At 41.7% G+C, this 23,831-nt stretch overlaps 1 protein-coding gene across 4 annotated transcripts; it reads left to right on the top strand.

Annotated features, from left to right (window-relative positions):
- Positions 1–7: 7 nt before the first annotated feature.
- Positions 8–22,195, top strand: Mettl4 (methyltransferase 4, N6-adenosine). 4 transcript variants are annotated; one of them, XR_009586402.1, is made up of 9 exons: positions 8–300; positions 1,826–2,629; positions 5,634–5,696; positions 8,161–8,530; positions 10,086–10,155; positions 14,722–14,946; positions 16,314–16,420; positions 16,792–16,883; positions 21,770–21,814. XR_009586402.1 is itself a non-coding variant. In XM_060368151.1 (9 exons), exons 2-9 carry the CDS (start codon positions 2,264–2,266, stop codon positions 21,913–21,915), a joined length of 1,389 nt encoding a protein of 462 aa, XP_060224134.1. In that variant the 5' UTR covers positions 8–245; positions 1,826–2,263; the 3' UTR covers positions 21,916–22,195. The 4 variants fall into 4 exon arrangements, 3 of the variants coding, with proteins under 3 accessions (XP_060224134.1, XP_060224135.1, XP_060224133.1); XM_060368151.1 differs by having other exon boundaries at positions 8–245; positions 14,722–14,896; positions 21,770–22,195; XM_060368152.1 differs by having other exon boundaries at positions 14,722–14,869; positions 21,770–22,195.
- The last annotated feature ends 1,636 nt before the right edge of the window (positions 22,196–23,831 follow it).

Below are 23,831 nucleotides of genomic sequence, written 5' to 3'. Positions count from 1 at the left end.
TGTACTTCGGTTGCGCCGCGGCCCTTGCCGGCCCCCTCGCGTTTCGTAGCCCATGTGCGAGTCCTTAGAGGAGTCCGGCCCTGTCCTCGGGGCCGGCAGCTAGGATAAGTTAGTGTCGTCCGGCCGAGCGGTCCCAGCCCTCCTGCAGTGCCGTTCCGTACAGCAATATGGCTGCGCCCATGGAGTAGGGACGCGAAGGTTTTCTTTGACTCTTCACGAAAGGATGTCGGTCAGGACCAGTTTTAGTTGAGTGCTGTTTTCATGAGGAGAGTCTGGGAGGCAGCGTGAGCTTTTCTGACGGTAGGAGAAACTGCAGGAAAAACTGCTGGGTGGTGATGCTGTACTGGCCAGAGGCCTAAAGCCTGAAGGATAAGTAGCAGCAGGGTTCCCCAACTGCTGTGGATTCCCGCTCTTGAGAGTCGGAGCTACAAGCAGGCATGGCCAGTTCCCAGACGGTGGTCGGAGGTCCCTGGGCGAAAGTTTAGATGTCTGGATCGATGGTGCCATTAGCTACAGTTGTAGTTTTGGGGTCAGCAGCCTTTTGAGCTTCAGTTTTCCTTAGCCGTCACAGTGTCTCCTTAGCTCAGGTCTCGACGGAGGAACTAAAATCACAGTTATCCCCAGGATCCCCACCTCCAGTAGCAGTCCCCAGAAGTCTTAGCCGATATTAATGTTTCAGATCCTGATCGGCAGTTCATGGGGATTATCTCATTTAGTTCTCCAAACTAATAAGCAATAGAACAAAAAACGATGACTTTGCACACCTTTAATTCCAGCACTAGGGTGGTAGGGGGATCTTTGTGCGTTCAAGGCCAGCTTTGGTCTGCACAGCGAGTTTGGGACAGCCAGAGCAACACAGTAAGACACTATCTCAAAACAACAACAAAAACCAACCCAAACACACAAAAGAATAACTTCGAGGTTCAGTGAAATCAAATAACTTAGCATGAAAGTGGGACACACACCTTTAATAACAGCACTGGAGGCAGAGATGGACGGATCTCTGAATCTGTTGAATTTGAGGCTAACCTGGTCCACATAGTGAGACCCCCAAATTTAAAAAGAAAAAAAACACACACACAAAAACTAGTCCACGGTCAATTGCATAACAAATTTGACTATAAATTCTATTATTATTAACTGTGCCTTTAAATTATTTCTTCCTTGGTGCCCTCTTAAGATTTCCACTGCATTATAATTAAATAAACTATAACTAGAACTGCAAAACATTTTAAAGGAAGATAAAGAAGTTCTGAAAAACCTAGTTCCTGGAGTGTGGCTCAAGCAGATTACAGATCTAATCCTTTAATCTTAAAGTTGTGAATTAGCGAAGCTGGTGTGCTCCTAGGGGTTTGCAACCTGTGGGTTGCAACTTCATTTGGGAGTTGTATATCAGATATACATTATGATTCATAAAAGTAGCAACATTTTTGGTTATGAATTAGCAGCAAAGTAATTTTATGGTTAGGTGGTCACTACAACATGAGAAAGGTTTTAAAAGGTTACAGCATTATAAGGTTGAGAACCTCTGAGTCTAGACCCTTAATCTTGACGTTTTGACCTAGCAAGCTAGTTAGTTGTGTGCTTCCGATGTGCTATTTATATTGCGCTTGGATTGGCTGGAGCAGTCTTTTAATCTTACTGCTCTTCCACTGATAGATAGATAGATATTAAGTAGGGCAGGGGTCAAAGTAATGGAATGACTTCCTGTGGCAAATGAAGTTTGAAAACACGAAGTTAATGCTTTGAAATCCTGTGGCCCTCTCTAGTTGGGTTTATGTCATTTAAAATGGTGACTAACAATTACTGTCCTTTGACTTGACAGGATGCTCACCTTTAGGGATTTAGTGACTTGACTGCTTAGATGATGTGGAATCCAAGGACTGAAACAGGACCATGGAGAGCAGTGGAAGAAAGGAGGATTAAACTAGGAATCCAGGCCCATCACTCTGAAGGCATCTTTGGCTAAGATGGCTGAAAAGCTTGAATGGCCAACTCTGAAATGGAAAGACATTTAAAGTGTTGCGTTTTTCCTTAGCAGTGCTATGTACATGCACACCCTGGATGTCTGCATCTCAAACCTACTGTGTGCACAAAGTACATCATTATTCAAGTGTAGTATATTAAGAACTTGATTTTAAAAGTTTTTTTTTTTTGCGTGTTTTTACAGCACTGAGTATCAAATTCAGGACCCTGAACTGAGCAATGCTCCTAGTTCTGATTCTTTATTCTCAGATTTTTTATTTTATTTTTTTTAAAGAGAATGTCTGTGGTGCACTGTTTGCCCCATGGGTGGTTCCTGGATCATCTCTCTTTTATTAACAAGGTAAACTACCAACTTCGCCAGCATCAAGAACCTTTTTGCAGTAGAAACAAGGCCACTTCTTCCGTCTACCAGGATTCTCTTCAGCTGCATCCAGTGTCTCCTGCCACAGGCTTTGCCCCTGTGCCAGGCAGCGAGGACAGAGGAAACTGTGAAATGATCACCCAGAAATATGTTTTCCGATCTGAGCTATTTAGTGTCACCAAACCTTACATAACTTCGGCTGTTCTCAGTGAATGCCAGCAGAGTAACAAAAATGAACATCTAGTGACCGGTGATAAACAAGTCTCCGTTTCTGTTGGGAAGGTAGGAAGTTTTAAGCTGCTTCTTTTCTTCTTTACATGAAACAAAAATTTCATTCCAGTATCTCAAACATCTTTTCATTTTCTAAGTGTAAAGGAGAATTAGTAAGGCAGAAGGTGTTAGCATATCCAAGGACAATTGTGGGCTGTTGTCAAACTCGCTTCCGAGGCTGAGGATGACAAACCTCGTATCCCGCCTTCATGTCGAATGTGCTGGGGTTATAGGCAGGTGCCATCACTTACCTTTAATCTTACTTCCTAACACCCTGTCACTCTTTCCAAAAGTGAACAGAGGCTGGGAGAGATGGCTCAGCAGGTGAAGGTGCCTGATGCTGAGCCTCACAGTCTGAGATTGGTCACCACGGACCCCTTGGTGGGAGGAGAGAACTGACTGAGAAGTTCTCCTCTAATCCAATGGGTCCCATGGCTGTGCACCCCTCTCCACAATGCACAATGAATGAATAAATAAATAAATGTAAAAAAAAAAATCAATGTAAGTAATAGGCTCAGAAGTAAATTGTCTATAAAAGAAACAAAACTGTGTAGTTTTGTGTTGTAACACGGTCCAAGAATTCCTAGTGCTTGTGTGAAAACGAGTTTCGTGGCTTAAGTTTCCTTAAAAACAAGAAATTGTTCTTGGAATGTGCTTTTGTGCTCCTCCCAGGTGTAGACAGGAGTGAGTTCAGCTTACTCACCACGGCTGGCCATTGTTATTTATTTACCTCTACGGCAAAAACACGTTTTGGCCATGCCTGGTTGTCCACCTCCTGGGGCTCGTCCTCGCGATGGTACAGGTTACTCAAGTGGCGCTTCTTAACCCTCAGACTATAAGCTTTCTGATGCTCTGAGTACAGTTGGCTATTGCATGAGGCTCTAGTCTGCGTCATCTGCCTGCCCATGCTTCCAGGCCCCACGGTGACCACGAGGCTAAACACAGTGCCTGTGCCTATTGTACCTTACAATTAGTTAAGAAATTAGGGAATTAGAATTAGGGAATTAGAGTGAGCAAGTTCCTAGTAGCGACTTCTTCTTTTGGAGATACCTGAAATGCAGTCAGAAATGCATGTTGTTTACTTGAACACATTTTTTTTTTCTTTTCAACGAGTTTGTATTGATTCATCTACATGTACAACATAGAAAAGAAATCTCAGGTATATTACTGTTACTAATTCAGACCACCAAGCATTGATTTTAGTTTGGGTAAGAGATTTTTTGTTTGTTTGTTTTTGATGAGACAAGGTCTTATGTAGTTCAGGCTGTCCTGGAACTCACTGTGTAGACCAGGCTTTAAACTCACAGCCCTGCCTCTGGAGTGCTATGATGACAAGCACTTGCCACCATGCCTGACAACTTTCACGTTTTGATGTGGAAGATACAGATGACCACAAGCAATGAATGGAATGGTATCATTATAAAATTTACATTGTTTCTGACATGAAATTACAGAATTAGCCTAATCTTAAATCCTTTTATATAATTAGCCAACAACATGTATTTTAGCCCGCTGAGAATTTGGTGCCATGTTAATCTCAGGTCAACAATGAAAAGAAGGAAGTTACAGCTCTCCGTGTTCCTGATGGCATATGCTCTGTAGTGTGGTGTAATCAGATGCAGAATACTGTTAGTGGAAGTGGTTTGTTTGTAACCCTGGGTCAGTTCTGAAGGCATTTAACATCGTTAATTGTTTCTGTAGTGTCTGTAGGTGCACATGTGCCATGGTGTGCATCTGGAGGTCAGAGAACAATTTTCAGAAGCCAGCTCTGGCCTTGCACAGAGGTGGGTCCTGAGATAGAACTTAGGTTGTTGGGTTTGGCAATAAAAGTCATCTTGCCAGCCCTCTAAATACCTTAAAAAAAAAAAAAAAGACAGTTTTTTTTTTTTTTTTAATGTAATAGCTCTGGCTGTCCTGGAACTTGCTTTATATCCCAACATGGCCTCGAACTCACAGACATTGGCCTGCCTTTGCTTCCTGAGTAGGCATGTGTTACCACCATTCAGCTAAATACCTTTTGAAATATGTGGGGTTTTTTTTGTTTGTTTGTTTGTTTTTATTTTTGTTTTTTTTTGGCCAGGCAATCTTGCTGTGCTGCTAGGCTAGCTTTGAACTTCATCCTCCTGTCTCCTGGCCACTGGGATTATAACTGTATAACATCACACTTGCACTGGGCTTGCTCTCTCTGTCTCTGTTTCTCTTTTTTTTGGGGGGTGGGGTGGGTCCAGGTAGCCCAGGCTGTCCTGGAATCCACTGTGTAGCAGAAGATGACCTTGAACCCCTCCTGTCCCTACCTGTCATTTACTGGTATGGCAAGCTTGAGAGGCCATACTTGGCTTTGAGATTTCCTTCCTTCCTTCCTTCCTTCCTTCCTTCCTTCCTTCCTTCCTTCCTTCCTTCCTTCCTTCCTTCCTTTTTTCCTTCCTTCCTTCCTTCCTTCCTTCCTTCCTTCCGTCTTTCTTTGCTTTCTTTCCTTCCTTCTTCCTTTATTTCTTTCTTTTTTAGGGATTTGTTGCCTGTGAGTGTTTTGCCTATATGTATCTCTCTGCACCATAACTATGTCTGGTGCCTGCAGAGGCCAGGAGAGGGCATCAGATCTGCTGCAGCAGGAATCACAGACAGTTGTGAGCCATCATGAATGCTGGAAACCAAACCTGGGCCTTTGGCAGGAGCAGCCAGTGCTCTTAATTATTGGTTCCTTGCGTCAATCCTAGACTTTCTTTGGTAGCCTGTAGATGCTTCATGTTTAGAAGTGAAGATAATTGGGAGTAAGCATGCCATGTGCAAAGAAACTAATAGGCAAGTCTGGCAACATCTTGTGAAGAATCACAGCTCCTTCTTATTCCATGCGAACTAGTACTCTGCATTGATTTTGATTTCAGTGTGAGCTTTTTAAAGTCTCACCTTTAAAAAACAGATACAATATTAAAAAATGTACAAAACATAAAATCTAGCATGTGTCAAAATGTCAACTCTGTGATGGACTGCAACATTTCTTTTTTGTCACTGTCTTTAGAAGCGTAAAAGATGTATTGCCTTCAATCAAGGTGAATTGGATGCCATGGAGTATCATACAAAGGTACGTCTAAAGTACTTACTGATCATGCGAAAAGATCAATGTGAAGCAGCATGAAAAATGAACAAAATAAGTAAGACTTTCTCTTAGAGTTAAAGCAGTTTTGGCTAGAATTAGAATTTTCTCGTGGTGTATTGTTTCTTAGTGATGAGCATTTTAAGCCAGTCTCTGTTAACACCACATCTGCTTCTGTAAGTTTAAGTGGCTGATGCACTCTTGTGCTATTGGTAAAGCTCAGTGAGGATATTTCAGTGTTTTTACTTTTGCATGTTTTCTCCCCTGTGCTGGATTTAGGTTCAGCAGTAAACATCTGAACACAGACTGTTATTTAACTGTAGATGTGACATGAAAACAAAGGGATTACTAGGGGGTGAAAGGGACCAGTGATGCGTGGAAGAGGAATGGGGAGAGTAGAATGAGGCTTTTTATGTACAAAACCAGCATGGTTATTTATGCACTTTTGTAGAGTCAAATTTGGGAAAAATGCATAGACTAAATTAGAACTTTTTAAAAGTCTGAAAATCTGTATTTATTTTCAGTATTAGAAATGATGTGAAAATGATATATATAACAAGGCAAATTATGAAAATAATGCTGACAGTTTATAGTAGGAAAAAAAAAATCCCTAAAAACAAGAAAACTTCCAAGAGTTCAACATGGGAGTTAAATGATGGACAGCTGCATGGGGTAGTCTTCGGAGGGCCCGCCCCCCGTGATCATGTTTTGATGTCTTGTACCATGATGAATTGCTGATTTTTTGAATTAATTGTTTCAGTTAGCTTAGAAAATAGGGAGGTTTATCATGACATTTTGTACATAGGTATACTTTGCTCATATTCCACCCCCACTGCCTTTCTCTCTTTGTAACCTTTCTTGCTAGTTTCCTCCTCCCTCCAACCAGTCCCTCCTCCTTCATGATGCATACACAGAGTTAAATGATATGCGCGTGTATTATCAAATCTCCACTCTGCATGAGAAAACATGTTTGTTTGTTTGGTTTTTTTTTTGGCTCCTCTTCCCCCCCCCAGTTATCTTCTCTTGGTTTGAACATTTGATAGTCAGATTGCTACTGTAGGAGTAATAGAATAGTTACATATATTGAATCCCCCCCAAAAAACTGCTGTTCTGCTTTTCATTGCTGCTGTACCGTTTTTATATTTCCACCAACAGTGCATAAAGGTTCCAACTTTTTCACCAAAACACTCTATTGTTTTTAATCGCCGTCCTAATGGATATGAATGTGATCTTGTTGTGATTCTGTGTCTTGATATTTTATATTTTCACTTTCACTGTAGTAAAAACATTTTCTCATCGGTCCTGTGATTTCATCTTTGACATGCATGAATTATTTAGAAGAGAACTATATTTCCTTTGCATTTGGGGTTGATCCTAGTATCCTTTTGTTCTTGATTTCCAGCTGAAGTCCTTTGGGATATAAGAATAAATTCTGGTCCTTTTAGGTTTATTGAGCTTTGTTTCATTGCCCAGTGTCTGGCTTCTCTTTGGGGTTGTGCTGTGGTCTTGAAAAGGACAGATGTTGCGTAACTGCTGGATGTAGTTCTCCTGTGTGCAGCAGTGCTGAGAACGGCAGTGTCCGCACAAGTTTTACATCAGCTGTCCTGCCTTTACTGGGTAGGCTTTAAAAGACGGGCTTAGGACAGTGTTTGTGGTATTTCTCCCTAACTGAAAGATGAAATGTGATTCCCAGCACTCTTGTGAAGGCTGAAATTTTAGGAAAGGAACAGGTTAGCCTGCCGTGACATTTCATGGATGCTGGCAGAAGATATGGAATGTCTGGGCCAGGACAAAGGACTGCGTGGGTCCTGGCAAAGGAGAAGCATGTGCTTTTTGTTCCTAGGCTCTCTCTACCTACCCCACATCTTATAAGCATGTAGTGATTGCTGTGCAGAGTTGGTCACTTTTCTCAGCACCACATCCAGATATCTGACAGAAACAACCCAAGCAAAGAAAAGGTATTTTGGGCTCAAAGTTTCAGCATTTTGTATTCATATTGATTGTCACAATACTTAATAGTGAGTTTATGTGGCGTGTTTCATTTTGCAGAGTTCAAAAGCATGCTCTCAACACTCTTACAGTCTCATTGTAGTATAAAACTGCTCTAAGCTTAATAAAAGTGGATTTGAATATATTTAAAATATTCAAAGCACAGTAGAAATTTAATTATTTGGAAGATGATTTTATTTTATGTATATGGATGTTTTACCTGCATGCATATCTGTGTACCATGTATATGCCTAGTGCCTTTTGAGGCCAGAAGAAGGTGATGAATCTCCTAGAATTAGATTGACAGCTGGCTGTGGGCGACTATATGGGAGTTGGGAATTGAACCCATAACCACTTTAAGAGCAGCCAGTGCTCTTAACTGCCGAGCCATCTCTCTAGCCCCTGGAAAATGATTTTAAAACCAGTATTATTTTAATGTACTTTAAACAATTTTTTTTAACAGATCAGAGAGTTGATTTTGGATGGATCTTCACAGTTAATCCAAGAAGGACTCAAAAGTGGTTTCCTTTATCCACTTGTTGAAAAACAGGATGGAAGTGGTGGATGCATTGCTTTACCGCTTGATGCCTGCAATTTGTCAGAATTATGTGAGATGGCAAAGCACTTGCCCTCCTTGAATGAAATGGAGCCTCAGCCACTGCAGCTGACGGAAGATGATATGTCAATTACAGAGCTGGATTTATCTTCACAGGTCATTGAAAACAACTGTAGCTTTTCTAAAATGATTACTTTAATGGGACAGAAATACTTGCTGCCACCAAACAGCAGCTTTCTTTTGTCTGACATCTCTTGTATGCAGCCACTTCTTAACTGTAAGTAATTTTTATGTCTGTTTTAGACAAGATAATTTTTCTGTGTGTCAGAAGTTAAAGACTATGAACTTAGAATGTAAGTTTAGTTTTAAAATGCTGATTTTTGCTCTGATATTGTATATTTTTGAGACAGTCTTGTATGCTTAGACTTTTTACAAACCTACTTTATTTAGGGTTCTCAAATGCGTCTACCTCCCTTCCAATCCACCAACACTGGGTAGGAGGGAAAGAAGGCTAGTGGGGACAGGGGGCAGAGTTCTCTCCGCTACTTCCTGCTGGGTAGGGTTGTAGGATTCTTTGGGGGCAATTCCGGTATCTGTCGTCGGGAAATCCAGAAGTCCAGGTAACCAGCAAATCAGCAAACAGCAAATGCAGCAGCAGGAGGAACCTGCAGCAAGCAGCCCTCCTCCAAGCCGCTGTGCCTTCCTCTGGGTTGTCATATTTATACTTCTCAAAGTCCTCAGAGTTCAGCTAATTCCACCTGGCAAAGACCATGCTCCGCACGAGACACTTAACAGGCGTGGACCTAGTCCCAACCTGGAATTGTAACAAAACACGTTTATATATTATAAAGCGAAACATCCACAACAGAGTCTTGTAATGTAGCCCAGGCTAGTGTTGAACTTGCTGTTGATCCCAGGATGGCCTTGATACCCTGATTCTGCCTTAGCTTCCTAAGGCAGATTACTTTAATGGGGCAGAAATACTTGCTGCCACCAAAAAGCAGCTTTCTTTTGTCTGACATTTCTTGTATGCAGCCACTTCTTAACTGTAAGTAATTTTATGTCTGTTTTAGACAAGATAATTTTTCTGTTGTGTCAGAAGTTAAAGACTATGAACTTAGAATGTAAGTTTAGTTTTAAAATGCTGATTTTATGTTTTAAAATGTAACCCTAGGTGCTAGGGTTACAGGCCCAGAACTCAGCATTACAGGGTCTTCGGGTAAATGCCATAAACCCTTATATTCCATTCTATTTGTGTCTGTAATGAAAGTCCTCTCTTGGGCTGAAGCTATAGCTCAGTTATATACAGCTTTCTGAGCATGTCCAAGGCTCTAGATTTAAAAAACAGTACTGTACTTTAGAAATGTATTAATTTCTTGTTGTCGTTATGTATCTCTATAATGTGTATGGGGGTCAGAGAACAGTTTTGTGGAATCTGTTTTCTCTCATGTGAGTTCTAGAGATCAAGCCCAGATCAGCAGGTTTGGTGGCCTTTATCTGCAGACCATTTTCCTGGCCTATCTTTAAAATGTTTGCCTTAACTACATTTGTGTGTGTGCGTGCATATGTGTGCATACATGTGTGTCTGTCTCTGTGTGTGAGTGTGCATGTGTGAGTGTGCATGTGTATCTGTGTGTGTGTGTATCTGTGTGTGAGTGCCTTACTTTTGGAGAACACGTTTGGTTTTTGTGTTTGAGGAGTTCCGTGGATTCTGCTCACAGTCTTGCTTATGACCGTGTGGGCTCTTCGGTTCCCCTCAGTTCCTGGGTTTACTCTTAAATTCATCATTTGCAGAGAGTGTTTGTGAAATCAGATTGTGCCTTTGATTTCAGGTAGTAAGACATTTGATGTAATTGTGATCGATCCGCCATGGGAGAACAAATCGGTTAAAAGAAGTAACAGGTGAGTGGGAATGACTTATGCGTTAGAAACTGTGCGCTCTGGCTTAGTACACTCTAACCACGGGAGCCGTTGTCTGAGCTGCCAACATGCCCTCATCAAACACGATTTCCTTAGTTCTAGATACCTGACCTGGAGCTGTGTGTGTGTGCATATATGTGTAATGTTATATTATATATCATGCTAGTTATATATTGGTTATATATAATAAATAATATCAATATTGATGATTGAATAATCAATCATCAATAATCAATACATATACCTATATATTGGCTATATATAATATATAATATGTATAATATATATATTCATCTAGTTCATCCTGTATTTGTTTTGCATTTTTAGTTTATGTCATCTCATAAGATAAATTCAGTTAGTTATTAGGGTGGTATTTATTTTTAATCACATCTTTATAATTTGAAGAAACTTTTTCTTCTATTTCTTTCTTCTTTTTTTTTTTTTGGAGACAAGGTTTCACTGTGTAGCCTTGGCTGTCCTGGACTAACTTTGTAGACCAGGCTAGCCTCGAACTCAGAGATCTTCCTGCTCTGCCTTCCAGATTGCTGTGATTACAGGTGTGTGGCATTGTACCTGGCTTCCCTTCTAGTGAACGCTTTCAGTTCCATTTCTTCTCACCTTTCAGTTTACCAGGCATAATAATTCCCGTTTTGTTGTAAACTTAGATTGGAGTTCTTCTCAACATTTATCTTCAACTTTCTTGGGAAAGTGTTTGTAATGTATGTGATAGTTTTCTTTTTAAGTTATAAGAGTTATGTGAAGAATTCATGTATCTATTCTGGGCATATATGTATCTATCTATCTATCTATCTATCTATCTATCTGTGTTTGTATCTGTATCCTATATATGTCTCTATATTTTTCTCAATGACTTCAGAACGAAATAAGAGAAAGTTGAGAATCACCGTATGGTGCTAGGAATTGAACCCAGAGCCTCTGGAAGAGCAGGCAGTGCTCATAGCCACGCAGCCGTCTATCCAGCCCCAAAATAAGAGAAAGTTACTCTTAAAATTTTGGTGCACATTTGAAAAAAAGCAGAGTGCTGTTACATCATCACAATGCAGTTATCAAGTAGGTAACTAATATTAGTGCAAGGTTCCTGTGGCCACATTAGTGTCATCTGTGAGCTTATTCAGAATTCTCCAGTTGTTGCCAAAAGCCTTTGTAGCACAGGGTAACCGCAATCACGTTCTACACTGAGAGGTATACCTTCAGTGTCCTGAGGCTCCTCTGTGACTCATAACCGCGTTGTGATTGCATTTAGTAAGTTCTGTGAAATTTTCTGACAGGGTGTCGGGTCTGAGGGGATTTTAGAGACTTACGGTTGGTTTTAAAAGTGGGCTCAGTTGTAGGGCTGCGCCTTCATACTCTAGTTTGAAGCTCTGGGGACACCTGTCAGTTCTGCTGGACTCTTGTGTAGGTAGATCTCTATGACTTTGAGGCCAGCCTGGTCTACATAGTAAGTTCCAGGACAGCTAAGGCTACATAGTGAGACCCTGCCTCAAAAAACAAGACTTTTTTTTTAAACAAAGTCATAAGACACTTTAGCGGAGGAGGGCAGGGAGGGTAATAGAACACACAATATAAAAGTTGAGAAAAAAGGAACACTAGGGTAGATGGGTATAAATAGGGGGTGTGAAGATGAGAGAGAGGAGCCGGGAAGGAGGACCAATTAAAACCTAGCATCTGTGAAAGTCCTATAAGCCTGTTTGCATTCCAGATTAAAAAGGTATATGAAGATGTATGTTACCTTTGAAAAGCCAGGTTTTGCATGGCTATCATTGTAACACATAGGATGCATTCTTTGGAGTTTGTTCAGTGATTTTTTTTTTTTTTTTGAGTGTATTGGTTCCAGAGGAAGCGTGACTATTTCCTTGTCTCCAAACAATACAGTTAAGTAAAGATAAGGCAGTCAGGAGTCTGCAGCTATTGAAAACACTTCACCGCCGAGTTTTGAATAATAGTTTTCCTGCTGTGACAGAATAGTCTCCGAAAGTCATCTATGTAAGAATGGGATAGCTGGTGTGCTGGGAGTGTGATGTTTGGGTGGCAGGAGCCCAGAGGGCCCGAGTCTGAGCTCTTTCACTAGTTCATTTGCTGAAAAGGCTTGTCAGCCATTCCTGACGCCCTTTAATGTAAACTGTGTTACATCAGAACCTGATGCCGGTGTCTGCCCCTTGGAGACTCACTTTTTTCTGAGTGGAGTTTTAGTAGAAGTTTCTCTGGAGTTGATTGAGGAATGAAACAAAGGAGAGGAAGTAGGAAGACTTAAGTCCATGGCATCCATAGCCTAGTTGCCGATGGGAGGAAACTGACAACATCCCCAGTAGAAGCAGCTTAAAGGGACGTTTTTTGGCTCTTGCTCTTAGAGATTTCACAGCTGTAAAAGCATATGGCAGCAGACAGGAAGTGTAGAGGGCCCTAGATTGGAACCAGGGGTGGGCTTAACCTAAGAAAGATCACCTCCTCTCTAAACTATCAGCCAGCCAGCCTCCACACCTCCAGTCTTCAGAACAGCACCAAAATCCGGACTGAACATTCAGCACATGAGCCTAAGGGGGATATTCCAGGTTAAAATAATGCTGGGACCTGCAAGATGGCTCACTGGGCAAACACACTCTGCCAAGCCTGATGACCCGACTTGAGTCCCTGGAATTCCCATGATGGGAGGAAAGGACTGACTCAAAGTGTTCTCTGACCTCCACGCACACCCTGCAACAGACACCGCCTTTATAAACAAACAAATAAATGAATTATTATTATTATTTTGGTTTTTGATACAGGGTTTCTCTGTGTAGCCTTGGCTGTCCTGGACTCAATTTGTAGGCCAGCCTAGCCTCCCACTCACAGATATCCACCTGCCTCTGCCTCCCAGAGTGCTAGGGTTAAAGGCATGCACCATCACTCCTGACTAAAAAATGTTGTTTTAAAAAGCCTAATACATCCTCTCTTCTCCCTCCTTTCTCCATCTCTTTCGTTTCCCTGGTCTCCATCTCTCCTCTTTACCTCCTTTCAAATTGTATAATCCAAGTATTGCTTATAGGTTGATCATGAACTACCAGAGAGGTTGAAGATGCAGACGTAGGAGAATGACTGACATTATGGATGTTGGAATAGAGGAATGAGAAGACAGTGTTGGGAGGATAAACAATGTCATACATTTCCCCGTAGAGAAGATTGCCGTAGATAAATAAAGTATGGAAGGGAGGGAGGAGATCGGAAGGTGAAGAGACTTGGCGCCTTCTATTTTAACTAAAGAATAGATAACTTCATCTGCCAAGGGAAGTAATGGGCAAAGGACCTGAAAAGTGTGAGGATTTATTTAACCATGGGTAAATAAAGGACTCCATGATCGGTCTGAGAACTTGAGAACAGACTGATTGTTTCAGGGGTCTAACTCTTTTGTGTGTGTTGTCCTTCATTTGTCTCTGTGAAGAAGCTGCATACATTGTGGCACTGGTGCGCGTGTGGAGGTTTACTTCAGTGATGGAGCGTGTGCTTTGCATGCACAGGGCCCTGGAGTCAGTCCCTTTTGTGTGCAGGCATATGCACACGCACACATGGCGTTTATGAATGATGACAAGGCCTGGCTTATGTCACTGGAATGGGCTATTGGAGGGTGAGTTTGTTGTTTGTGTAGGTGGACTAACAGTTGTGTGCACGTTACGTGGGTTGTGTTTGAAGTTGCCCAGGATAGTGTCAAGGCTTTTCTGGTTGAGGTTGAGGTATTTCAGAATATTGAGAATGAGGACAAACTGTATTCTGTAGGAAAGTTTGAGGAAGCCACCAGCGTGGCTGGATAACATGCTCTTAAAGAGAAGAGGAGGTTTTGCAAAGCTGATGGCCTAAGAGCAGTAACGGAGCACTGGATACCGGCTTGCCCTCCCTGTCTGCACGTGGAAGGCTGGAGAAAGAGTGGTGTTTGGATATTTGTAGAGCAGTTATGTGTTCTAGCCAGACAAGTTTCCTTTGTACTGTCAACGGCCAGGAGGCTTACGGCAGTGGGCCCTTTAAAACGAGAGCTTGAGGACTCGGGAGAGCCCAGTGAGCTGATAGAACAGGAAGACAGGAGCAGGGTGGTACACTGGGCCTTGGGACTGTTACGGGAAGGTGCAGTTGTGTGAGGTGATGGGTGGTCTAGCGGTCAGCGACGGGTGCTGGACTGGAGGCTTACAGTGGGCAGGGCCCTTCCCAGCCAGTGCTTTGGGCACGCTCTCTCTGATGGAGCTCCTCTGAAACACAGTGATGGAATCCAGACAACATCTGTTTCATTCGGAATGGGAGAACAAGTACGTTAGGTGTGGGGAAATTACCAAAGTGTAAATCATGAAAGTAATTAGAAAAACAAAAACCATACAGCCTGGCAGTTTAAAACTAGTAAAACAGAAAATTTGGTGCATGTGTGAGTGCCCGCGAGTCCAGCAGGTGTCAGTGTGGCTCCGTGCTGGCCACATGTGTGGCTCCAGGACCTTTGTGTTTGCGGGGTCTCTCCCTGCTCATGCTTCCTTCTCGAAGTGAATTTTCTCACATTTTTCTGTTCATTTTTAGGTACAGCTGTTTATCACCACAGCAGATCAAGCGAATGCCCATCCCTAAGCTGGCTGCTCCCGGCTGTCTGGTCGTTACTTGGGTGACAAACAGGCAGAAGCACCTGTGTTTTGTGAAGGAGGAGCTATATCCCTCGTGGTCTGTGGAGGTCATTGCGGAATGGTACTGGGTGAAAGTGAGCTCAGAAGTTACTCAGCGTCAGCTATGCTCTCAGGAGGGCATCAGGTGTTCTCAGTGTACCCATGTCACTCTTACCTCGTCAGGCTCTGTCTTCCTGCTCTCAAGGCCTTTGTTTGGTTATCTGGCCTCTGTAGTAGGCCTCCAAACTGCTGGCTTTAGAAAATCAGAGAGAGATTAGAATAAAGTCATAAAAAGCTCTAGTTAATTAAAAAGATTGTGTGTGTGCGCGCCCACCGATGTGATATCTGTGGTTTAATGAACAAGCAAGAAGTTGGAAGCTGTCTTGCCTTCATTGTCTTTTCCCTATGCTAACAATCTCACTGCCCTTTGCTTTGCCCATCTCCTTTTCTGTGTATGGGGATGAGGGCAGAGAATAGCAACACCACTGTGGAAAGTATGAGAAGATGCGAAAACCAAGAACCCTTTATTCTCTGTTGGGTTTTCCCCACTTGAGACACCATCTTCTGTAATCCACTTTGCCTTGAACTTGCTGTGTAACCTTGGATGACCTAGAACCTATGTAACCATGTTGGCTGCTTCCTAGTCTCTCAGTCTCTGTTTCTCTGTGTAGCTCAGGCTGTCCTGGATTCCCTTTGTAGACCAGGCTGGCCTCAAACTCACAGAGATCCACCTGCCTCTGCCTCCTGAGTGCTGGGATGAAAGGTGTGCACCAGCTTCTCAGTCTCTGTTTTATTTTATATTGGAGACAGGATTCTGCTAAATTGCCAGGCTGGAATTTATAGCACCACTAGCCAGTTCCTGCACCAGTCTTTCCTGCCTAATCACTTACCCACTTCCTTCTCTCTTAGAGGACTTTATTTTTAACTACGTAGTCACGTAGCTAGTAGTCAGTGAATGCTATTTGAGTGAATTAATGACTGAATTAACAATGGCCTGGTTTGCAGAAACAAGTGATCATAAAAAGTAGAGATCATTTATGTGTAAGATGATAAAATATATTTAAAATGTCCATTTATGTGAGTTTTTAAAACATTCCTTATAACTGCATTGTCCAGTATGGTGCTGTGACGTGTAGCTCTCCAGGGTTTGGCTTGTGCCCTTCAGATAGAGAGGTACTCTTGAGTATTACCTTTGTATTGGACTTGGAAGACCCACAATGGAGGAAAGACTGTCATATATCTTGGTACCTCTTAAAATTGATTGCATATGGAAATTCTGTTTCAGACATGCTAGATTTAAATGCAATAAGAGTTAATTACCTTGCATTCTTTTTTACTTCTTCTTAATGTTACTACCAGAGAATTTAAAATTATATATGTGCGTTGCATTTGTGGCTCATACAATATTTTTTATTGGACAATACTAGCCTGGGGGTTTAATAACTTCTCTTTTTGTTGGAACCGTATAATGATGGTAAAAAAATAATGGCTTTCCTTGGTTCCTTCCTTCAGATCACAAATTCAGGAGAATTCGTGTTTCCTTTGGATTCTCCACACAAAAAGCCTTATGAATGTCTTGTACTGGGGAGAGTTCGAGAAAAAAATGCTTTAGCATTAAGGTAAGAAAAGTGATTTTTTTTCCAAAATTATATAAATACAGGCTTTTAAAATTAACACAGAGGTCATCCATTTTCTTAATTTTTATACTTTTGAAATCTGAAAATGGCCCAGAGGTGAAAAGTATAAGATATAAGATACATATAAATTTATACTGCCTTTTGTTTTGTCAGGAGTATAGTTGATATGAAAAGTGATATTCTCAAAATGTTTGAATTTTTAAATTGATTTCCCTCATTGATTCTGTCCTTAAATTTACTTATTATTAGAATTAATAACTATTTGAAAGAGAAAACAATCAATGCAACTGTAGCATATAATTAGGAAATTACCCTCCGAGTAATAGTCTGTTATCTCGCTCTGCTTTAATTAGGAGCACAGGTGTAAAAGTGCCCCCCGTTCCCGATCAGAGATTGATTGTCAGCGTGCCCTGCGTGCTCCACTCGCACAAGCCACCTCTGGCCGGTACGTGGCCCAACTGAGCTTTGAAGATATTTAAAGAAGGATTGAATTTCCTATTTGAATGTTGTGTAGGTTTGTGAATTAGATGTTCGTTTTAATATTCAGAAATGTAGAAAATTCATAGCAGTATTTATAAAATAGAGCACAGGTTTAGTTGTGTTACTTCAGGTTTTCTTTACTGTCTTTGTCCCTCCAGTAGTGGCCTTGGCAGGTGGAAGCCGTTAGGGCCTCAGAGGACATAGTTCGGTGAGTGGCCTTGTTCTGTCCTCAGGTGTGAGATTCAGAGCCAGCAAACCCCTCGCTTGTTCTGAAATCAGGAACCAGGCATAGTAGAAGAGAGGTCTGAGATCCCCCGACTGTGGCAGTTTATCTTTTCTGAAGGCAGGCTGCTGTTCTGCATCCTGGGGAGCTGTTCTGCAGCTGCTGAGGCTGCAGTTCCTTCAGGCTGGGGTGCTCAGTGTCACAGTCCTCATCAGTAACTGAGCAGCAAGGACCAGAGGCCAGCATTAGCTCACGTGTGTGTGGATCTTGGCTTTGCTGCTCCAGCAGATTACCTAAATCTTTTACCTTGACCCCCTCGTTCTAAGAGTGAGTAATGATATCTAATAATGCAGAGTGGTAAGGATTGCTTATGTTTATTTATAAATATATATATGAGCGTGTATAAATATATATATATATGTATATGTGTGTTTGTATGTGTGTATAGGTATATGTATACATACATATATACGCATATATACATGTTTATATACACACTCATACATATATATGTATCTATATACACATGTATATATGTATATATATGTATATATATGTGTGTGTATGTGTATATATATATATATATTTATTTATTTATAGGATTTCTCTGTGTAGCCTTGTCTATCCTGGACTTACTTTGTAGACCAGGCTGGCCTTGAATTCACAGAGATCTACCTGTCTTTGCCTCCCTGAGTGCTGGATTACAGGTATGCACCACCGCGCCCAGCTCATGTATTTAAAAGTTAGTAAATGCTCAATTTTTTCAAGTGAGAATTTAGTCATGGAAGTCCTTGAGAGTCTGAAATTGATATTCCAGGTTTATTTTTAGATAACCTCTTCAGGAAGAGATTTTATTAATTTGATCATTACTACTTAAAAATGGAGGCAAATCCAAAACAAACAAAACCACCAAACAACAGAGCGTCTGTACGCTGCCACTCAAGACACCTATGGTCTGCTTATCATTTTAATTTTGCAGAATATAGTTGATGGATCAGGAGAAGAAAAGGTAAGAAAGCAGACAGGGGAGCTGTGGAGATGGCTCACGGGTGAGGGTGCCGGCTCTGCAGCGTGAATTCAGGCCCCCAGCGTTCACGCCAAAAGCCAGCATGGCCGGGTGTGCCCGCAGCTCCTCCCTCCCAGAGTGCTCCCTGGCCAGGCAGTCTAGCCAGATGGTGCACCCCCAGTTCAGAGAGAGGCCCCGCCCGAAGGAATAAGGCCGGGAGCCGTGCTGAGGACCCTGCTCTGACCACGGCAAATGCACGTTGGTGGTGACGCGCTCTGTTTGTTCCACACCCGTACACACGGACACACACAGACACCTCAAGCAAAAGAAAGTGTGCTCAGGGTCTCTGTTACCTTGTCCAGCTTCGCAGAGGAGCCTTACAGTGCATTTAATTGAGAAGTGTTCATGATGGGCTTGACCCTTCTTTGGCTTAGAAGGGTTCTCTGAAGCCTCCCACTCGGTACTGCATAAATGCTAGTGCATTAGTTTGTGACCTGGATGGAAATGAACCACACTGTTCCTTTAGAAAAAGTTTTATTTGGCATCAGTTGTACTTTAAGGAAATCTAATTTATATTCTTTAACTTTGTTTATTATTTGGTATATACCAACACTTGATTTATAAGCCATTTGTTTTAGGGTTCATTGTTTGCTATAAAAGATTTACAAAAACAAAACAAAAAACCCCAAACAAACAAAAACCCAAAACTAAGTCCCTAACCTTTTTATTCTGAAATAATTTTTAATCTGTTTGTCATTTAATTTAAAATAGAATAGAAATATGTTTAAAGATGCTTCTTAAGAGAAAAGATTTAAAGATAGTGACTTAAAATTAGTCTTGGCCTGAATAGTCTATAAGGTGCAGTTTGGCTATGCTGCCGCTAGAGAGCAGCACACATACATTTCAATAAGTATTTGCGGGTAAAATCTGAATGACTTAATCTGGTTAATCTTCAAGCTTTGGTTATATGGTAATATTCTAGAAGTATTTGTAGTACTTTTTGTTTTTGACTCCATGTTAGTTTAGCGTCTGTATTTTAGCTATAGAAAGGTATGAATTAAAGCCTTTGGAAAGTAATCAAAGACTCCTGAGGTTTTTTTGTTTTTTTTGTTTTTAATAGTGAAGTCATAACTCTAGGGCCTTGTATGGTACATGGTCTGTACATAGTATTTAGAGCTTTTTCCTGTGAATCTTTTTAAACTGTCTTATGTATACTCAAAAGATGAACTGTCCTCTCTTGCTTTAAAACCTCAAGTTATATCTTTCTAATTAAATTATAAATATTTCAAAAGCTAAATATAAAATGAATTCTAAAAATTATAAAATAATTTTTGTATGTATAGGTGTTTTGTTTTCCATGTTTGTCTGTACACCTTATATCTCTCAGATGCCTGCTGAGGCCAGAAGAGGGGATTGGGTCCTTGGAACGAGAGTTACAGATGGTTGTGACTCATCATGTGGGAATCAAATTCTGCTCTTCTGGGGGAGCAACAAGTGGTTTTTTTTTTCCCCCTTTTATTGAAAAGGATATTTTTTTCATATAATACATCCTGCTCATAGTCTCCTTCCAGTTCTTCCCATCTCCCTCCCCTCCATATCCACTCTCCTTCCATTTTGTATCAGAATAGAGCAGACCTACAAGAGACAACAACCAAATGTGACAAAATAAAATGCATTAAGATGAAGCAAGAGCTATCCTATCAAAGTTGGACATGGCAACCCAACAGGAGGAAAAGCATTTCAAGAGCAAGCCAGCGCCAGAGCCCCAGCCAGTCTCGCAGCTTCAGCAGGCGTTCTTAACTGGGAGCCATCTCTCCAGCCCCATCATTTAGAGAGCATCTCTGGGCCCAAAGGCTGAGAAACACCACAGTCGCTCATCACTGTACCTTAGACCACAGTGACTTCTAGAAAATAGAAGGCACATTTGGATTTAGATCTCTAGGGAAATTTTTCTGTTTCGTTGTTTAAGTCCATACGTATGAAAGTCTTTTATGTCAACATGTTGAAACTTATCAAAGCCCAAATTTGAGTTGGCTCCATCTCAGGCAGTAATAGCTTTTAATTTCTCTTTGATTTTTGAAAAGTAAGAATATTACTCTTGGACAAAGAACATTCTGAGAGTTTCATATGATGTGTTTTGATCATATTACTTCCTCTCTCTTCCCGTCTCCTCCCAGACCCACCCCAGCTCTATTTCACAGTTGTTATTTTGTAAATCTTTCAGCTATTTCTGAAGAAGCCACGAGGCTGGAAGCATAGGTCAGAGGTGGAGTGCTTGCCTAGCGTGTGTGGGACCCGGGGCTGATCTGTACTTCCCAAGGGAAGAAGAAAACCCAAGAAGCCTGGTCCGTCACTCTTAGAATCTGATAGGCTCCTTCTAAGGCCAGCCTAACAGCAACTGTCAACCATGTTCTGCTTGCTAACGCACTTTCTTCTTGGAACTATTGTTATATCCAGTTCCTGTTACATGGCCAGTCAGAGCAACCAGAACATGATCAGGGTTAGATCGATTTAGTTCTCTGTGCTCTCAGTGAACAGGTGCTTCTGAAACACGTTTCCACGGTCTTCTTTTCTCTTAGGCAGTGTGGTCCACAGTTACCTAACTAATCTTTTCTTCAGCAAAAGATGATTTTTCAGTGTAGTAGCTATGAATAGATAGATATGGACTCCTTAACTGACATAGCACGGTGGAATGTAATCAAAGAGCTATAGTGAGAAATCAAGGGCATAGTCTTGTGTTCCAGGTTACAGCAGCGGGGCTGTCGTGGCTGCTTTCACTTAGCTCAGTGTGTGTGCAGCTCTGGCTAATCCTTCCACCTTTTAGTGTGTGCTAAAACTAGACTTAGAGTTTCTCTTCAGCCTTAAAGCAGATTGTCCTCATCTCATTTTCATGGTTTTTTATGCATATTAATTTATTAAAAAAATAAACTGTCAGGAGAGCTGTGAGAGTACTGGAAAACTGGAGAGTGAGCACGTGGTTGTTGAAGCCCTCCCTTCTCCCCTGCAAATGAAAAGCAGTAAACCAGAACTAATGCAGGCGGGAGGGGGCTGCCCCGAGGCTGCAGGTGCTCGCTCCTCTGTCTTTGTGACAGGAGAACTGAACAACCATGACATGCCTGACTCTAATTTGCTGTCTTTTTTTCTTTTTCCTTTCATTTTAAACAAGAAGTTTATTTAAACAACAAGACCCTTGACTTGAAGGGAAACTATCTAGGATCATTTTGTTTAAGAGTGACTTACTCCTACTCACAGACAGATTGCCCTGTGTGTAACAGCTACTACCTACAGAAAGTTACAAAATTGTCCTTGGTTTACAATGATAAATGAAAAACATTAAAATTCTCCAACTGAACAGGGTATGCAAGGAGTTTATGCTGTTGGGTTCTTCTGTTAAAACAGTGAGAGAATAACTCACTGGCATATAAAGATGAGAGCTGAAAGAGCCACTAATGGAGAAAGGGGAGATTTCCACAGAGTCAGTGCTTTCCCGGACCCTCTCCACCTGATGCCAGCCAAAACACAACAATGGCCATTTCCTATCGGCCTTTGCTACTCTTCCCTGCTCTTTAAAAGGAAACCTATTTCTTTCTTAATACTGATTTTTTTTTTTCTTTTTTGACAGAAGTTCTGAAAGACTACATCAAGCCTGGTGGGGAGTGTTTGGAATTATTTGCTCGAAATTTACTGCCAGGTTGGATGAGTTGGGGCAACGAAGTCCTCAAATTTCAGCATGTGGATTATTTCATTGCCCTGGAGTCCGGACACTGACTGTAAAAGTCTTGCTGTCGCGCTGTCTCTACCCCAGCTCCTTCCTTCAGACTCACGTCCCCGTACCAGTCAGTGTGCTTGGAAACATACGTACGTCTCCATGGCCCTCTGCACTGAGTCCCTCTCTTCCCTTCCTACTCTCTGGAAAACTGTGACTTGTTTTCTCCCACCCGTTTTTCCTTTCTAGAAATTCCTAGGTGTGGAATCATCTAGTGGAGAAACTGTTGTGTCTGGCCTCTTTCACTTAGCATTTAATAAAAGCATTGATACTGTTTATAAATTGCTCACCCTTTACCTAGGAGATGGTTAGACTGAAATTACTTTGACAGCCTCACTTATTTTACTCACTCATTTCGGCAGAAATTATTTCTGAAGTTTGTTCAGCCGTTAGTGAATGGCTAATATCAAAAACTCAATTTTGTGTTTGAAGATGTACCCTAACTCTCTACTTAAATGGAAAATGACATTGAACTTGAAGCAAGCTTTTCAGGGTTTCATTTGAAATTATTCTCAGCTTCTTGTATTTACAGATTTGTGTGTGTGTGTGTGTGTGTGTGTGTGTGTGTGTGTGTGTGTGTGTAGTTTTGTGGAAGCATTTGATATTAGCATATTTTTGGAATTTTTTTCTCCATGAATATTAGTCCTGAAAGAGAAAAGGAATTTTTGCTCAATGAGCCTTGTATTCAGCCGGCAGGAGTTCAGTGTCAGCTCTAAGTTCTATCACCCCTGGGCCTTATTCATAAAAGCAGCTTTGTTACCAGGGCCTTTGCTGATGTAAGATGACTGCAGAGTCTGTGGTGGCACACCTTGTGCTTCCGAGAGCAAGCGTGAACACTGCACCTGCCGGTGTTACCACTCAGCTTTAGGCAACTGACCCGACAAACTTATTCTGAGATTTTTTTTTTCATAAAGGGCTTTATATATTACTTTTGCAACTTCTTGTTGGAATGGTGGGGCACACCCGGAATGCATTTAAGGCAAGTAGCTTGTTGACAGTTGCATTGCTTAGTTGTTTTGGATTTTCGAGCCTGGGTCTCACTCTGTCGTCCAGGTTAGTTCCCACCTTCTGGCCCCTGGCTCTGCCTTCTGAGTGCTGACATCACAGGTGTGTGCCACCACAGCTCACCTAGAGACCCTCTTCCACACCGCCCTTTGTCTTGCTCATCTTTAGTTCCCCTCCCTTTATTTGTGTCTTCACTTAGTTTTTAAAATTATCTCGGTCATTGTTGTCAGCTGTGCTTTGTACATAAAGCGGTCATCTCAGCAAGTTTGAGGCCAACCTGACTAGATCTGAATACCAACTGGCATTTAGTCGTAGTGAGTTAGGCCCCGTGTCCCCATCCTCAGTCACAATCAGCAGTATTACCTCAGTAGTTACGAGGCTTGAGTAAAATACGTGAAAGGCACCTGCAGTCGTGCCTGGAGGATGTAAGCACTCAGCAGTGAGCACCACTTCCTGCTCCTCCTCAAGCCCAAGAGGCCTTTATAATCTGGACTGCACTCAGGAATTTACTGCAAGGTGAAGATTAGTTGTGCATCTCTGAAAGCTTTCTATGGAGTTTTTCTGTTTACATTTCTGTTTGTTTCTGTGCACCAGATATCCTGACTTGCACCTAACTTTCTACAGAGGAATCTTTGGAATCTCTGCTCTCACTGTAGCTCTGCCTTAAGAAGAAGACCAAGGTCACACGTGGCTTGAGGCTGGCTTAGTTGTTGCCATTACTCTGCCCTCACTGTGGGCTTTATCTGCTTTGTCCCATCCCAGTTCTCAAGCTTATCCTCCCTAGGCTCCCAAGTCTTCCTTTCTACATTTCTCACTTAGGGACAGTTCATCTTTTGAGACAGGTCTCGCTGTGTAACCCAGGTAGCCCTGACCTTCAATCCTCCTACCTTGGTTTGCAGGCATGCATTACCAC

The sequence above is a fragment of the Meriones unguiculatus genome, chromosome 15 (assembly GCF_030254825.1).
Source record: "Meriones unguiculatus strain TT.TT164.6M chromosome 15, Bangor_MerUng_6.1, whole genome shotgun sequence".
NCBI classification, from domain to species: Eukaryota; Metazoa; Chordata; class Mammalia; order Rodentia; family Muridae; genus Meriones; species Meriones unguiculatus.
The sequence above is the reverse complement of the archived record's forward strand: the minus strand, read 5'-3'. Positions and strand labels throughout refer to the sequence as shown.

Coding starts and splice junctions, on each gene's coding strand:
- Mettl4 (XM_060368151.1), top strand. CDS start 2,264: ATGTCTGTGGTGCACTGTTTGCCCCATGGGTGGTTCCTGGATCATCTC. Junction 5,697..8,160: donor CCATGGAGTATCATACAAAG/GTACGTCTAAAG, acceptor TTTTTTTAACAG/ATCAGAGAGTTGATTTTGGA. Junction 14,897..16,313: donor CGGAATGGTACTGGGTGAAA/GTGAGCTCAGAA, acceptor TCCTTCCTTCAG/ATCACAAATTCAGGAGAATT.